The sequence below is a fragment of the Sus scrofa genome, chromosome 6, assembly GCF_000003025.6.
Source record: "Sus scrofa isolate TJ Tabasco breed Duroc chromosome 6, Sscrofa11.1, whole genome shotgun sequence".
Taxonomy (NCBI): Eukaryota; Metazoa; Chordata; class Mammalia; order Artiodactyla; family Suidae; genus Sus; species Sus scrofa.
In genome coordinates this window covers 15,734,881-15,752,004 of record NC_010448.4, presented here as the reverse complement: position 1 = coordinate 15,752,004, position 17,124 = coordinate 15,734,881, and the positions used below count along the sequence as shown (strand labels likewise).

At 51.4% G+C, this 17,124-nt stretch overlaps 1 protein-coding gene across 1 annotated transcript in view; it reads left to right on the top strand.

Annotated features, from left to right (window-relative positions):
* The window catches only part of ZFHX3 (zinc finger homeobox 3), a 247,315-nt gene that overhangs the window by 189,297 nt on the left and 40,894 nt on the right, over window positions 1–17,124 (top strand). Inside the window, exon 5 of the mRNA XM_021097088.1 lies at window positions 10,762–10,869. Within this exon, the coding sequence (XP_020952747.1) occupies window positions 10,762–10,869 (108 nt within the window). The remainder of the gene's footprint in view (window positions 1–10,761; window positions 10,870–17,124) is intronic.

Sequence of the window (17,124 nt, the reverse complement as noted above, 5' to 3'; positions counted from 1 at the left end):
TGGAGGCGCATCCTCAAATGTCTGGGGGTGGGGGTGGGGTGTGACTGCAGATGCTCCAGGCAGAGGCAGGGCGCTTTGCCACCTGCACCAGACAGAGAACGCCTGGTAGGCACCTGAGGACTCCCAGTGCACTCAAAGATTCTTTTCTGGGCCACCGCCAGGTTCATGTGCGTTTCCAGCACTGCATTCTGGGACGTGGGATGCTGTTAGATATGTGGTGACCGCTGTGCATGCTTGGGTCTGGCCGAGGGAGGGCAGGTTTAGCTGGCGCTTTTCTGGGTTACAGAGTCGCCTGGAATTGGCCTGATGTCTGTTTTGCAGATCTGGTTTGGAAAGCGTAAGCCTTTGTTTGTGCTTTGTTTTTATGAATCAGCGTGTTTTACCAGCTGTGCATATAAGTGGCTTATGATCATGCAGAATGAAGCTCATTGACAGCCAGCTCCTCACGCTGCTGCCCACTGATGGGAGGAGACTGGTATTTGTGCCTGCGTCCCGTGCTTCCCGGGCAAAGCTCTCTCCGTAATGGGCTGGAGACCCCTTTGGACAGTGTGGGCAGCAGAGTGAGGCCCCAAAGGGGCTGGGAACTCGAGCCCCTCGTTTGTGTGTCATACGACTCAAACCCTTGGTGTCATGCTTTTACCTTTCCTGGGTCGAGTGCTGTTTGTTTGGATGGCCAGAAACAAAATGTTCACCTGTTTCTTTTTCATTTCTCTGTCTTGCATGTCCCAGCCCCCACGATTCCCTCTTTCCCTTCGGCATTATTGCATCCTGTCTCCCCTGCACTGTAGTCCTCGGTTCTGCATGGCCACCACCGGCCCCCTCGCCTTCTTTGCTCTCATTCCGGCATAGACGGCCTCCGCTGGCGCTGGCAGTCCTGTTTCGAGAGCCCTCCCACAAGGTTTCACTCCCACCCACTGGGCTCTAATCGTCATCCTGTAGTGTTCCTTCTGTCACATCCCCTTCCTTTCCTCTGCGCCTTCATTGTATGGAGATGCTTGAGTACACTGAGAGGACTGCCTTGCCTTTGTTTGTCACCTATGTGTTTCCAACATTTTCCAAGTAAAAATAAATGAGGAAACACATCTGAGCTTTTTGAATTTTTTGCCCTAAGTGTAAGATTGCTCTCTGACAAGCCAGGTCAGTTTGGACTCAGAAGGTGACACCAGGCTTCTTTAATGGAAACTGTTAATTTTTTTTTTTTTTATTTACTCTCTTTCTATCACTCATGTGTGTTTATCTGTCTTGTCTTCTCCCCTCCAACCATGGAAGCCTGGCAGTGTTTATTTCCAGCAGGGTGTTATTGAAAGACAGATGCTTGTAGGGACTGCTCAGGCCTCACACCTGGAATGTTAAAAAGCTTTCAGGCAGATCTGTTGAGTTGAAAAATGTCCCTTTCTCTAAGGAGGGGGGGCGGGGGGGTGGTACCCCGTCTGAGAGGCTTCCTTCCCCCACCCACCAGGTGGTCGTGACCCCTAGTTCTGACGGCACATCCAGACCCCTTAGGTACTGCTTTCAAATCCGCAGAATGGTTTAACTGGTGAGCAAGCTTCTGAGGCCCTTTCTCCTCCATCAAGACCTTCCTCCTCCTCCCCCTGCCTCTTCTCGCCTCTGCCGATCAGATTTTCTGCCTTTAAGACGTTGCCATTTACTCTCTGCTCTCCTTCTCTTTCTCAGTGGCGCCCTGAGTTAGAATCATTATTTTCCTCTGCAACTTTCTTTTTAATGGAAGGCTGAGGCGGGGGCGCGGGGGGTGGGGGCACCCTTCTTGGTTTCAAGGACCTTCTATTTTGCTCGCCTCTCCTTTCCAGAACATTCCAGTTTGGCGTGAGGTTAAACTGTGCAAAATACCGTTTGAAAGAAAAGGAGGAAAAGAGAAAGGAACTTGTCAAAATGCATTTGTTAGATCACGTTTTAAATGAAGTACAATTGAAGGTAGTTTTTGTCCAAAGAAAGGAAAAACCCCTGCAAATCCGCTGAGCTCCCAGCGAGCGAGCCTCCTTCGTCGTCGCCCTGACATTGAAGTGTAATTTTTCATGGTTATTTGGACTGGAAAATGGGGGGGAAGGGGAGAGATGGGCCTGCGATTATTTCCCATAAATGACAACACAATCACATCACGCTCCGCTACAAACATGCTCGGGGAATTTGCCTTTTTTACATTTCATGTGTGGAAGTAACAGCAGCAATCACGGCTCCGTAGAAATCCAAGGGAATTAATCCCCGCTGAATCCAGCGTACTGCGAAGATCTGGGACAGGGCTGCCTTTCTGGCGTAGCGTGGATTCTGAAACCATTTCAGGGCCGGGTGTTTGTATTTTACAAACTGGAACTCACATCTTTCAGTTATTTAAAAAAAAAAAATCTTCCTGGGACTAGCCACCAGGCGAGTCAGCGACATATTTCGTTCCGTTGTGCTTTGTCACTGCACGCTGGCTTTCATCCTTTCTGTGTTTCTGCAGGGGGCAACCCAGGTGCTTTTGCTGAGAACACAGATAAATGGAACCGGTTGCAATACCGGCTCTAGGCGTTTCCTCCCTTTTTCTCCTCTCGTGACCCCCACCCACCCCCTTAATTCCAGCGTGGTTTTGACAAATGGTTCAAATGACCAAGTGGCCTTGCCCAGGAGAGGAAAAATGGCAGGACCCTGGCCCTGCGTGTGACAGGGCCGTCTGCGCAGGAAGACAGCTCAGAGCCGGGCAGTTTGCTCTGGGAGGCCCAGGCCGCTCTCTCCTGCCCACGCTCACGTCCACATCCAGGGTGGATCTGAGCGAAAAGCGGCCGCGGAGGCCCCCAGCCCCAGGCTTGTCTCCTGGCCGCCAGCCTGGCTTGCGCAGGCTGCAGCATCCTGGGCTCCCTCCTGCTGCACCAGCCCCATTTTTCTTGTTTCTATAAACAGTGGCAAGATCTTCAAATATACAAAAGCATAAATGGTCTCTATTCTCCAATTAGTCATTTTAATAATACCCGATGTTGCCTTCGGGGTGTTGATTCTTTGAGCCTGGTACCGAAGCCAAGGCAGTGGGATAGGGGCCGCGAGAGGGGCGGTGGGGGCGCGAGGGGGCGGCCGCCTTCTCCGTGGCCCCCGGCGTGCTGTCCGGCCTCCACTGCCTGGCACGCTCCGTCTAGAAACACCCGGCGCCACCGCCCAGGAGTATTCATTTAATGCACACACTTCGTGGTAAAAGGAATCCTCGTGGTAAGATGATCACCGAAAGGACCCAGCGGGGAAAAAAGGCGCTGTTGGAGGGCAGAGTGTCTGAGCCTTTCCCAGCTCCAGGTCCTCTCCCGCTCACCTCCTCTTCCCTCTCCGCGGACTCAAAGTCGTTTTTATAAACGTCATCTTCGGGCAGCCAGTTGTATTTAAGACATCTGATTAGCACTTTGGTCACTTAAAAAAAAAAAAAAAAAGCCCCCTGGGATGAGATTACTCCCTGTGGGGGCACCAGGCTGAGCCCTGATGGTTCACTGCAGCTGGAGAAGGGTCCTGGGCAAGGGGGCCCGGCCTGGCCTGGCCGAGAACTCAGAAATGGGAAAGATGGAGGACTGAGGCGACCTGGACAGGGAGACCTACCTCTGCCCTCCCTGCTCTGTGCGCCAGCCCCGTGTGAGCGTTTGGAGCGGCCGGGCCATAGGGGGAGTGTCCAAGACCAGAGTGCCTTTCACGCAGTGCCCTGGCCTCTGTTAGTGCACTGGGGGCCTCGGGGCTGCTGGAAAAGAAAGGGCATCTTATCCTGAGAAGGTAGGACGATACTATACCTCTGAGGACTGAAGGAATGTGCCAGCCTTGGAGCCCCCCCCCCCCCGCTCCACCCTCCAGCCCCACTCTCATGCCCCCCCACCCCCACCCCTGAAGGTTTCCCGCCAGGACTGTGATGATTGTATCTCTGAATGTCTCGCTCACATGGTGGATCTGGGTCCCAGGCCCTTCATCCGTGATTTGGCTTATTCCTCAATTACTCTGCCCCGTGTTATGATGTGGAAAACAGAATGGACAAAGTTCGCCCACAATTAAAAATCATACTCAGATGATGACCCACAGTGAACTTCCAGGTGGGTCAGTTCCCGACCCTGTGCACACGGTGAGGACGTGCAGTCACCTTCACCATGATGCCAAGTCTAAGGACCAGTGTGTTCAGAGAATATAGTCTGCACGTGTGGTGAGCAGCAAGCACCTGGATTTATGGGCAAGTTTCTGGGACGGTAGTATCGCCAGTCACAGAACCTAATGGCTCAACGCAACCTCTCAGGCCGTTTCCAAGCCTGAGGCAGGGCCAGAAAGACACCGTTGAGCAAAACCACAGCGTCAGTGTTTGAGGAGAAGGTGTTGGGAAAGTGTCCGGAAGTCACTATGCCTTTGGGGTGTCGCCGAGGCACTAGGTACTGGTGGGACCTGCAGGTGCCATTCAGGGAGGTGGTGCTTGCAGCACCATCACGAGGGAGAAGAGAGTAGTTAGGGGCCTGCCCCCAAGCGTGTGGCCACAAGCGCCGCCACCATTCCCCGTACTCTCCTTGGCCTGGAGAGCTGTGTCGAGTGGGGGACCCACAGAGCTGTCTGTCCGTCCGCATTGCAGACCATATCCTGTCACACGTCGCAATTGTAGCAGAATTTGCACGCACCGGATCTGATTCCGAATGAGCGCTGCAGACCTTCGCCGTCATCTTTCATATTGGAGGATTTGCTTTGACCTCTATTTGCAAAAGAAAGCCTGCGTATTTTGTAGAAAATGTCCAGCCATTAGAGGTTCCCTGCGGATGACAGGAGGCCGCAAGGATGGGGCCAGCTGGAGCCCTCAGCCCTTGTTCTCCAGGGGTGCCCATCAGCACTGCGAGGGGACAGCCAAGGGACTCGACACGGAGGGTTAGTTACAGGAACAAGAGGACCAGACGCAATTATGGCAAACCTCCGCTGCCCACCACTGAGGCTGCAGCCAAAGGGGCCGCCACCCTCCGTGTCTCCTCCTGCCGGTCAGAGTGTGCCGGGCCTTTGCCGCCAGCTCCGGTGGTTGTCCTTGGTTAATTAGGTTGAACATGGAGAAAGGAAAAGCTTTAACCCTATCTTCAAAGTGAGCAGATTGGTTATTTTGTTTTTCAAAGAAGAGGTCCGATACACAATTAAAACTTGTTTCTGGTAAACCTCATTCCAGGAAAGATGAGCTTTTAACAAAAGGCTTTTGACAGCTGCAGGCTATTTCATTTTTTTTAATGCCGAATGAAAAATCAATACATTTTTCTGGGTTATACATATTCAGAACGGGCCTGATATTTCCATTATAATGGAAAGTGGGTGTCTGTGCACATCTCGCCTGTCAGAGCTGCACCGCCGCATTTTCCAAGCCACTGCTAAATATTTCAAACCTGATTTGATTGTGGTTCATGACAGCTAATGTTTCTCGGCTCTTGAGCCTGCCGACAGGCAGACGCACTTTAGTTCACTCCCCGCCCTCAAACGCTGCTCCCCCCAAAGAAAAAGGAAAGAACAATTTCATTCTTCAGGGATCCCAGATTAGTGTATTATTTAAGTCACATGATCGCCTGAGCCTTGCGTGCACGACACCCGGTTCGGGTTCGTAGGAGAATGTCCAGATTTCTATCACCAAGGCCCAGCAGGAGTCTTGCCAGGTTTGGGAGGCGGTTTGACTGAGTCTGCATCATCCTGTCCGGAGTTAGGAGCGGTTCGGACTAGCCTCAGCCAGTGATAGACTCTCGTTCCGTCAGGTCTGTGATTTGTAAAATACACGCCATGGATGCAGCCCTCGGCCCTCGTTATTGGCTGCACAGTATCCTTTTTTAGCAGCTGGCCCATTTTCTTGGATGACTCGGTCAGAGAGTGGGCGCAGTGGTGGCGAGTGACAACCTCGTGCCGATGCCACCTTTGTTTTTGCTTCTGCCTCGTGCTCTTTCCACAAACCAATTTCCAGGTGGTCAGTGAAATTGTTGCAGACACCGCCCCCACCGCCCCCCAGTGGATCGACATCCATCAGGGGGTGCCAGTTGGCCCATGGTCCTCCTTCACCACACATGGGCAAACCACGCAATCCCCTTCACCGCCATGAGTAGAAGGTGTGTTAAGAGAACATTTAGGGAGTTCCCGTCGTGGCGCAGCAGAAACAAATCCGACTAGGAACCATGAGGTTGCAGGTTCGATCCCTGGCCTTGTTCCATAGCTTAAGGATCTGGTGTTGCCGTGAGCTGTGGTGTAGGTCGCCGACGTGGCTCGGATCTGGCATTGCTGTGGCTGTGGCTGTGGCCAGTGGCAACAGCTCTGATTGAATCCCTAGCCTGGGAACCTTCATATGTCGCGGGTGCAGCCCTAAAAGGACACAAGACCTAAAAAAAAAAAAAGAAAGAAAAAAAAGAGAGAACATTTGGCATTTGTGGGACATAAAACTGCCTTAACTGAGGAGAAATCTTCTGGAGCCGTGGTATCATCACTCCAAGACCTAAGCTGCCCCAGGAGCCCTTCCCTTTTAGACGGAGTGCCTGCTGAAGTTCTTACACCTGAGGGCTCTGCCCTTACCCAGGAGACGGGAGTGGGCGCCAGTGAGTGCTGTCAGGAGAAGCGGTTGTCAGAAAGAGAGGGTGATGGAAATAGATTTTTTTAAAGGCCTTCAGCCTGTGTTTTACATGGAAATTGAGGGCAGAAGGGACACCAGGAAGACCTCACACCTATTCAAGATTTGCTTCTATTTCCCTAACCCTTTAATGTGGAAGTACATCCAAGTAGGAGCAGTGCCCTAGTTTCAGGGCTACTGTAGGGTGTATCCACGAAGTAGGCGTCTGCGGCGGCCTCGAGGGGAGGTTAGAGGCACCCCCCTCTGGAGTCTTCTGAAGGACAGACCTTCTTGTGAGATGCACTGGGCCTCCCTGCTTCCTGCCAAGAACAGGGCGTAGAGAGCAGAGGTGAACTTGCTGACCCAGGCCCTGGCTGTGCCCCTGAGAAGGCCTTCCTGGTGGGTTCTGGTTGGGTTCTGATACTGGGTTCAGCTCTTTGGGGAGAAGATGGTTTTGAATTGTGTTTCTTGGCCTGCAGAATAGCACGGGGGCTGTTGTATGTATTGGGGAAGGAAAGTGACTTTGTCTTCTGAGGAAGAGGATTTTCCACATAAACCTGGATCCACATCCATCAGGTTTTTGCATGTTCCCACCATCTGTCAGTAGCTGATACTATAGAGGAAAAAAAATTGACTTCTCTGATGACCCCAGCCAGTTGCCACTGACTTCACTGGGGGGAAATGCATTCTGTGATCTGTGGGGAGAAAAACCTTCCCTGTGTGGCACTCTCTGGGCATGTGGGTATCAAATGAACATCCCTAAATGGAGCCTGGGCTACATACCAGCCCCAGGAGCTCAGAGCATGGGCGCAGCTGTTGCAGGGCTGGATGCCATCCTGCTCCCGGTCCCCACGTGTTTCTAGGACAGGGAGCCCCAGGTCCTGTCTGCAGGTGCCTAGGCCTGGGTCTTAGTGAGGTGGCTGTGAGGCTTGGGGGACCAGTAGAACATCCCCTGCCTGCAAAGCATTGTGGGCCCGAGCTGTCCAGACGAATTCATAGTTTATATCTCTGTTTTTAAATCATTTCTCTACCTTTATTGGTATTCAGAGCTCACAGTTTTCTGGTTACTGTCAGCCTGGGCTTTCATCCATTTTAAAGAGCTATTTTTCCTCTTGCTGTTGATGATGATGGTATAAAGACAGATGGTGTAACTGCTTATGAATGTCCTATTTTATTTCCCCAGGACCAGACAGTTCACTTGAAGACGTATATTATTTCCACATGCTCAGGTTAGGCGGCCCAGACGCTGTCTGCCTCCTGTGGCGAGCTGCCCTTCCAGGCCTCGCCATGCAGAGGGCGACACCTGTAGGTCACACTTGAAACTGCAGGGAAGCACCTCCTGGGCTGAATGGGACCTGGTGTTCTCGCAGGGTGAGGATCTGCATGTAAGCGAAGCTGGCTTGTCCAGGCGTTTCTCAGTTGTTCCTCATTCCACCAAGCACACAACACCTTTTTGGCGTCTAATATATTAGAAATGATAATATTAAATCTAAAAACTGAAAAAGAAGACGACTCAATTTTTCATTTTTCTATCTTGCTTTGTAGGGCCGCACCCGCGTTATATGGAGGGTCCAAGGCAGGCTAGGGTCGAATCTGAGCTCCAGCCGCTGGCCTACACCACAGCCACAGCAACGCCTGATCCGAGCCGCATCTGCGACCTACACCACAGCTCATGGCAGCGCTGGATCCTTAACCCACTGAGTGAGGCCAGGGATCGAACCTGCAACCTCATGGTTCCTTGTCGGATTTGTTTCCACTGCACCACAGTGGAGCTCCTGATTTTAAAATCCTTAAAGAAAATGGCAAGGGAGGGGAAGAAGGAGAGAAGTAAAAGAAGTTCCTAAGTTTACCCCTGTCGTCTCCCCTCGCACTGGAGCTCAGCTGCCTTCACTTTTCTGCGTGTAGCGGGGCCAGGGCAGAAGAAAGCCAAGACCCACGTAGGCTCGTAGAATATGGGCTCCAGGAGTGTCACAGAGTGCCATGCGGGTTCCTTGCGCCTTGCATGAATGATGAGCTTATTCCTCAGGCTCTGTCTTCTGAATAGATTGGTTTGGAAAGGTTCAAAGAAGTGGGGTCAGTGCCAGAGTGACCACGAGTTCTTAACGCTTGGCTTGAATGGCTGCAGCCCGTGTAACACACGGCAGAGAGACACTGGCCTTGGAGATGCCCCGCCCCCGTGGGTAACTCCTCCCTGCTCTGCAGAGCAGCACCTCCAGACACTGTCCATCACATCAGCGTATTCCCTGTTTTGCAGGCGTCAGACTGCCTCCGTCTAAGGTGCTGATGTTATGTGTGTGTGCCGGAGAGGAGGGCCCGTGAGCCATCGCTTTGCATAATCGCGTTTGGTTAGTGTATGGGTACTTAGAGGTATTTTGTATCATAGGATGTGTTAGGGCAAATGAGTATATTTTAAGAGACCTAGCTGCTTGGGGTAGACCCAGTTTAATAATACTGATTGAATGCTAGTATCCGCATTCGAGGATGGATTTTATAATAGAGTGTGGAACAGGTTTATCAAAAGCCTAAACATGTGCATTGAACATCCTACCTGGACATAATTAAGATGGGGTAACTTGCTTGTTACTGCTCAACTAGCACTTTCTATGGGTATTTTTCTCCCCTAAAGGATACGGAGTGTTCACGTGGTGCTGTATAGCCGATGGACCTCAGACCAAAGCTGCCTGATCTTTCTCCGTTCGAACTAAGGGTGGGCATGGGGAGACTCAATGGTAACTTTCCTGTACACTGAGGCAGGAGGAGACCTAGACGTTCGGTGTAGGAGCCTCTTGGTGGGGCAGAAGAATGATAGGCAGCATCTTCTCTCGTCCGGGTTCCCCACAGCTGCCTCCTACCTCCCCTCTCGGTGGTCATGAAGACGTGTTCTCTGACCCCTAGTTCAGTTTTCCAGTTCTGGGACTTCTACTGGCTTTGGGGGAAGAGGTAGGAAAATCTGGCTCCTAATAGATACTTTCTTCCTCAGATGTTTTGTAAACCCTCTGAGGTCAATTTACTTTGAACTCCTTTTACTTCCTGTGTGAGATGAAATTTCGAAGCCATTTTCTGGTGGATCGGGGGGCACTACACCTGGAAATGTTGCAAAGTAGAGCCGGGGCTAGAGGGAACTAGGGCGACATTGAACATAACCCCGAATCCCATCATCCCTGGTCCCATGGCTCTGACCTCTTGATCTCGTGCCGGCCTTGGGCGGCAGACGTGCGCGGCGGGGCCTCTGTGTCTCCACCCAGGAAGGTGTGCTCTTCAAAGTCTCCCCCAAAATGTTTCATCATCAACCCACTTTGGTTTGCCTGGCTTACTCCTCCTTTCAACTTGCTCTTAATGAATGCTTTAGATAACTGTCCAAAGGGCCAGGGAAGCCAGAGAGAAAGTCTCACTGCCTCTCCCTCGGCCTCAGAGCGTCTTATCCTCCTCATCCCCACTTCAGCAAGCCAGTCGCATTTTACTTTGTGATTAATTTAATGTTGGAAACAATGGTTCTTCTTCCTTCCCTCAAGCCACATGTGCGGCGATGGAGAGAATTTCCTTGGTTTGTTTTAAGCCCGTGCTGGGTAAAAAAATGCAGGGGCTCCAAAATGGACATGTAGGATTCCAATGCCCTTTTTGTCCCTTTTCTCTGCAAATAGAGCTTCTCGCCATTGCTGCCTGGCATGCCCCCAGATGTCCACATTCTAGACCTCTTCCCATTGCTGCGGTCATGGCACTGAGACTCTGTGAGTCTTCAGAATATGAATGACTGTAAAACCTCCCGCCACTGTCTGGCACATGCGCAGGCACCGTGAGACCTTATGAGGGTCAAAGGTGGGGTTGCATCTAGTTTAACGCCAGTCCCCAGTGCCGGTGGAGTTAGGCAGGACGCTAACATGGGGCTCCTTTTTTGCATGCAATTTCAAGAACTCGGATGGAGTCATTCCTTCAGCAGGATTGGCTTTTCAATGAGAAAAGCTCCAATGAGGCATCCAGATTCCATCCGGAAATACCTGATGTCCGCACATCTAGGGCGAGTCGCAGTCTCATACCTACGAGCGGGGAAGGGAAGTCCGCACGCTTACCCTTTCAGGGGCCGCTGGGAGGAGAGGGGGCCAGGCGTCGGCTGCTTGCGTTTTGTGGCCGGTACGTCTTTGGAGTAGAAGCCAGGAGTCCTTCATCTTCTGTCTACTTTTCATCCTTGACATTTTGTCTTTCTTCTCTTTCAGAAGAAGCCATTGAAGATGTTGAAGGGCCCAGTGAAGTGGCTGCTGACCCCGAGGAGCTTGCTAAAGACCAGGAGGGTGGAGGCGACAAGGACCAGAGCAAGTGGACAGGTAGAGTGTAGCTGCCCTCCAGCTCCAGCGCTTCCTCCGCTGGAGGAGCCAGGCCCCGGGGCCGCGGGCGGGCGCGTCCTTCCTCCACCCGCGCCAACCTGGCTGCTTCCGTGCGGATGGGAGACGGGTTTTATTTTTGCTTTTCTCATTGGTCGTCTTCCTTCTCCTCTTAATGTTAGAGTAAAGAGTTTTTTAAAGTTTTGTGAGAGGCCCCTGTGCCAGCTTGTTGGTCATCACCCAGGTGTCTGGCTCCGTGCCAGGGGCCGCTGTGTTTTGAGGTGGCCTTGCCAGCCCCGCCTCCCTGTTGCTCTTTTGCCCTTAGTGTGGTTCTTCCTCGTGGGAGGTCCAGGGCCTGTCCCACCGCTTCCAAGCCTGGCGCAGGGATTCGCCACGTGGCTCTTGATGGGTGTCACCCCGGAATCTCTCAGGGGGAGCTGTGGGGGAAGGGGGCCTCATTCTGCCTCTGGGGCCCCAGGCAGCCTCTGCATGTTTTGGTGCCCTCCCTTGGCCTCTGAGATGCACCCAGAGGGGAGCCGAAGGCCACAGAGCCTGGCAGGAGGGTGGCTGACCAGAAGAAATTGAAGAAGTCAGGAGGGCAAGTGCTGTTTCTGGCAAAGCCGGTGTTAAGAGACGCGGGGAGTGGTCCTCTCTCAAGATGTGGCATTTGTGCATCTCAGGGGCGCGGGGGGAACTGCTGCAACTAAGAAGAAAAGCTTTGGCGGTTTTTTTTTTTTTTTTTTTTGAGGAGCAGCAAGGTTGTTTCTGAGAAGACTTACCTGGACAGAGAAGTCTCCCAGAAACCACCACAAGAATTAGAGGAAATGATACGGCAGGCAACAGCAATTATTTTATTTGGTTAACCTAATTCTTATTGCCTTCCACTATTAAGATTGTAATAGTTTGATTTTCTTTTTTTTTTTTTTCCTTTCTTTTTTTTTTTTTTTGAGAAAATATTTACCTTCTGGTGTCCATATTGGTTGGGCCTTTGTTACTTTTCCAGGCATGCCTGTTCTTAAATCATGTTCGGTGTTGGCCTTTGCTATTTAAACAAGATACAGAATCTTGGAGAGAGGCCAGGGGAGAGCAATGAAAATGACTGAAGGCTGAGAAATACTGCCCCTGAGAAGAAGCTGAAAAAATGGGGGCTCTTCCTTCTAGAAAAGAGAAATCCGAGAGGCAGGGAAATAGCATCCAGGTGTCGGGAGGGGCCACGTCACCTGTGGGCCGCTGCTCTGCTTTTCCTGGGCGTCCCTGTCACCGAATGCGCAGCCCGTCCGTGCTGCTCATCATCCCCTTTTGAACCGGGCTCTGTGGTGTCCGGAGGCCTGTGCTTCACCTCGTGCGGAGGGCCAGGGCCGAGCCCCTAGGGCATCTGGAAGGAAGGCAGCAGAGGATGGGTGTCCGTGCTCGAAGGCCCTGGGGGTGTGAGGAGAGTCCACCCGGGTTGCTTCTCGTGCCTTGGGATCCCAGCCTGTGCTGCAGTCCTGAGATGAGATCGAAACAAACGTTGCAGACAGCGGTTTAACACATCTGCCTGGAGGACGTGCGTCGGGAGGCAGATTTCACAGGCGAGGTTTGGAGACGGCGCAACCTTCCAGGCCAGTCGGGGCTTTGTTCTCACGATTTGGGTGCCTGGCTTCTCATCCTGCTTCAGCCACTTGCACTGTGACTGCCTTGCTCACAGTGCCTTTCTGTGCCTCGGTTTCCTCACTGGAGCTGGGCATTGAGAATGGCCCTCGTCCTGCCGTGAGGGCTGTTTGAGGGTGGGAAGCTTAGAACAGTGCCTGGCATATAGTGACTCTGTGTCAGGAGGGGCTTTTGGTTTTGTTTTAAGTTTAGATAAATAAAAGGATGAAAAGCAGAGGCAGTTTCTCTCCCAGTCCTCCTTTTTTTTTTTTTTGAGAAGCTGAGGGGAACATAGAAGGATTTAGTGGGATTGTACAGGTGGTATGTGATATGTGTGTTGGCTGCATTCTGCATGCTAAGGACACGAAAAAAACAAGAAGTGGCTGCCATTTGAAAAGCTCCTACTGTGTGCTAGGCTCTATGCCGGACACCTTGTATTTGCTCGTCTAACTCCTACATCAGGTTAGGGCAAGCTTTGGTGAGGAGGGTTCAGTGAAATCTCATTCCGAGTGTTTATACTTCAGTGGGAATGTGTCTTCAGCCCCGGCAGACGTGCCTGGCAGTCAGGAACCTGCACAAAGACTTAAAAGGAGCACCCAAAAGAAGAGTGTTGAATAAAGCTCAACTTTCTCATTCAAGCGACTGGCCGTACTTAAGCTTTCTTTCTAAAAGATGGACAGAGAATGAATAACCCCGAGATGCATCTTGCCAGTTGCACAGTGGTAAAGAGAGAAGGGAAAATTCTTCCTCGACTCCTGCCAATGATCCTCTTTCGACCTGAAGAATAATTCTGTCTATATTGTTTGAGTGTCTAATGACAGGCTTTATTAAGGTAGTCGGGCTGATGTGATCTTGGAATCGATACATGTGCCAGCAGCCTCTCCTGAGCTTTCTTTGGGATCCTTATTAGTATTTTGTATAAAAAAAATCTGCATTTGTTCCATTTACTCCCTAAATTGAGCCATTCCTGTCTGATTAAATGTGATGGGGAGTGCTTCCTCCCAGCAAATAAATAAATAGTGATTTCACAATTTGTACTGTTGATTAGTGGCTGCTCAGGATGCAGATTAATAATATTTCAAATGGGCCTGGATAATTGGCATTTTCTCAGCTATTGATTATGTAGTTTGGGGGTTTCTGCAGGAATGGATAATCTTTACTAAAATTTTTTTTGTCATTTATTTTTGCATTGAGTTGGGACTCCTGATTTCCTTTTTGATGGAGGTTGGTAATGGACCCTCTTTGGGTTTCCTTTACTTAGGAGTCAGGTCTTTCACTTTGAGTGGCAGCAAGATAAGCAGCACAGTGACTTGAGTCATGGCAGCATCAGTCCCACAGTCAGTGGTCCCTACCACATGCAGGGCACTGGGCAGAGTTCCACCGATCACGGGTCCCTTGAGATTATGGGCCTTGCTTTTAGGAGACGTAACGCGGTCCTGGGGATTTCAGGACCGCCTGTGTCTTCCAGCAGTCTCGCCGTGGGTTGGTGCTGTCCCATGGAACTTGCTGTGTCTGCGCTGTACGACATAGTGGACACTAGCTGCACACGCTGCTGAGTACGTGCCATGCAGCTAGTGCCACTGAGGAGCTAAGTTTTAAATTTTATTTAATTTTTATGAATTTAAAGTTCCGTGACCTGTGGCTTGTGGCAGCCGCGTTGGTCACTGCGGCAAGAAATCCTCAGGAGCAAAGGAACCTTGAAAGATACACTTTCCAGTTGGAATTAAGGCTACGCTAAGCTCTAACTCCTTGCCAGTTCCTGTTCTAGTGTGTCACACCTGCCCCTCCCAGCAGGCACGCCACACATGCCACACAGCTAGTCTCGGGTGCACGGGTACTGATCTCTGTAGCCCAGGGGTTGGCCTGCAGATGGGGGTGGTGGGGGGAGAGGGTGGCTACTGAAGCCAGGGGCAGTTGCACCTTCATCTCTTGATACTCACTTGCTATGGTTTTCTCTGTGCTGGGCCGTGAGGACGAGGTGGGCTGGCCCTGCTTCAGATACATGATTTCATTTGATTCTTACCCACCACTCTGTGAAAGAGGTGCTGCAACGAACAGCCCCCTCACCCCCTCCTGCCATTTTGCAGATAACTAAGTGGAGCTGCCAGAAGGCATAAGACGCGTTCAAGTTTGCATACGGGCTGTCCCTCTTGGGGCAGAGCCCTGGCTCTCACCAGGGCCCTACACCACCTCTCCAAGAACGGAGTTTTTCAGTCTAATCATTTGATTGAGTTTTCATCTCCATCCTGAGTCTAGAGAGTAGCACCCTCCCGAGGTCGTGCAGTGCCGAACCGTAACATGACAGCCACCTCTGTGTTGGAAACGCGTGGGGCCGTCAGCCATGCACCTGCCTTGTGGTACGTCTGCATCGTGCTGCCTGAGAGCAGGTTGGGGAGGTGGAAAGACCTCTCTAGATGTGGACTCAAGAAGCTCACCCGTTAGCAAGTGGCCTTGGCCTCTTGCAGCCTTGGGTGCCTCCCCTCCAAAACCTGGACAAGACACACCCACCAGCCTAGGCTGCACGGTGGCACAGGGACGAGCCCTGGGTAAACACTTCAGGGTCCCATCTAGTCAAGGCAAGTGTAAAGCACCCTTGTGGGCCACTGGAGGGTTCAGGAAGGTTCTTTGAAGCAAGACCTCTTCCCTCATGCGCAGCCATTTCCACCGTCCAGCTGCGTGCTTTTCCTCTTTTGCAGTGTGAAAGTGCTGGCATGTTCTCGTTCAGCCGTGTGGATTTGAGTGTGCGTGTTCTGGACTGAAGAGCCCCCAGTGTCGGCAACGGAACAGTAATTAATGTAGTGATTATCCAGTCAATCATTAATTGGTATAAATTAAGGGCTATACAATTAATGTGATGCTTTATCACCAATAATGAGGGGAAAAAACTGAACTCTTGGCAAAAGAATCATAGCAAGATGGTTATTTAAATCCTACAGCCAAGGTGGTTTCCAGCCACAGAGCACTAAGCTGGGTCTAGTTAAGCTAATTTGAGACAAGATGACCCGGGGGTACGGGCGCTTTAAAAAACAAACAAACCAACAATGATGGGGCAACAGTCCAACTTCCAATGACAGCGTGATAATGCTTCAGAAATCCCGAACGGACGTCTGTGTTGGTCTTTTTTGCCAGAAGTTTTGAGTCCGCCTGTTGTAGTTTGAGTGTGGCGTTTCAAGGGGAATGGCCTGAAGGGACTTTCTTTTATTAATTTTTTTAAATCCACGGTGCTCACCTCACACAGAGCAATTAGTGCAGTGGAGCGTCCCTGATTTGAATCTATGGAAGATTGCTGTTGAAGGAGGTATTAATGGGCTGGCAGGGTCTGGGCGACTGTTGGGGAAAAGTGTGTTTATGGAATATGGTGCTGGCAGGCATGATTTCAATCGGATTTGACATGTTTAACATAAATGTATAGTGTACGGCTCTTGCTGCGTATGAATAATTCCTACAGCCCCACTGCCTTTCTAATTACTGAGGTTGAAAAAAAGCAGGTCAGGCACATCCTGGTGGAAATCTATTACCAGCCCTCCCCCTCTTCTCGCCGTTGTTTACAGCTTTGTATAAATCGGGCTGCCATTGTGGGGGAACGGAGCGCCTGAAATGGAATCTGCCACAGAGAAAGGAAAGGGGCTGAAAAAATACTTAAAAAAAAAAGACAAACGAAGGTACGTGCAGAGAGGGAAGCCAGAGCTCCCTGCTACGAGGAGGCAGGGGCCCAGGGCTCAAGGCCCGGTTCTGCGGCTCAGATGCGCTGCATGACCTTAGTCCCTGGACCTCAGTTTCACAATCTGTAAAGCGGTAGGTTTGGACCAAACGGGTTCTTGCAGTTCTGGAACTTCTTAAAATCAGGTTTGGGAGTTCTCATCGTGGCACAGCGGAAACACATCCGCCTAGGAACCACGAGGTTGTGGGTTTGATCCCTGGCCTCACTCAGTGGGTTAAGGATCCAGCGTTGGTGTACACTCTGGTGTAGGTCACAGATGCAGCTTGGATCCAGTGGTGGTGTGGCTATGGGGTAGGCCGGCAACTGCAGCTCCAGTTGGACCCCTAGCCTGGGAACCTCTATATGCCATGGGTGCAGCCCTAAAAAAAGCAAAAAAAAAAAAAAAAGGGTTTGGAGGAGGGATAGTTGTACCGTAGTGTGGACTGTAGGAGAATATTGATTTCTCAGGTCACAGTGCTTGGGACTTGCAAGGCTTTCCTGGATGTCTGGCCAATGGAGACGGGTGGGTCAAGAACCCACAGAAGGAGTTCACACGGGCCCTGGAGGCTTTTTCCAGGAAGGTTGGACATACCCCTTAGTGACAGGGACCCGTGCTTGAGGCATCAGAGCACTGCATGCCTCACCTGGGCCAGTGACATGGGGCCCATCACACCTGTCACAGCCCAGTGATGAGGACCTCGGTGCAGGAATCTTTGAGATGCCGCTGGGTGCCTTTGAGTGGCTCCCCGGGTCCCCACCCTGTCATTGGCCGGAAACCAGGCCATTCCCTGCGTCTACAGAAATCAGTTTGGCCTTATTCTCTGCCCTTCTGGAACTGGCTTCCATCTTTCCACCTCACCTGAAAGTCACTTTGTCTTTGCAGTAGGGTACGTGTGAGGGACTGCCGGGAGCCTGGCTGGCATGCCCCT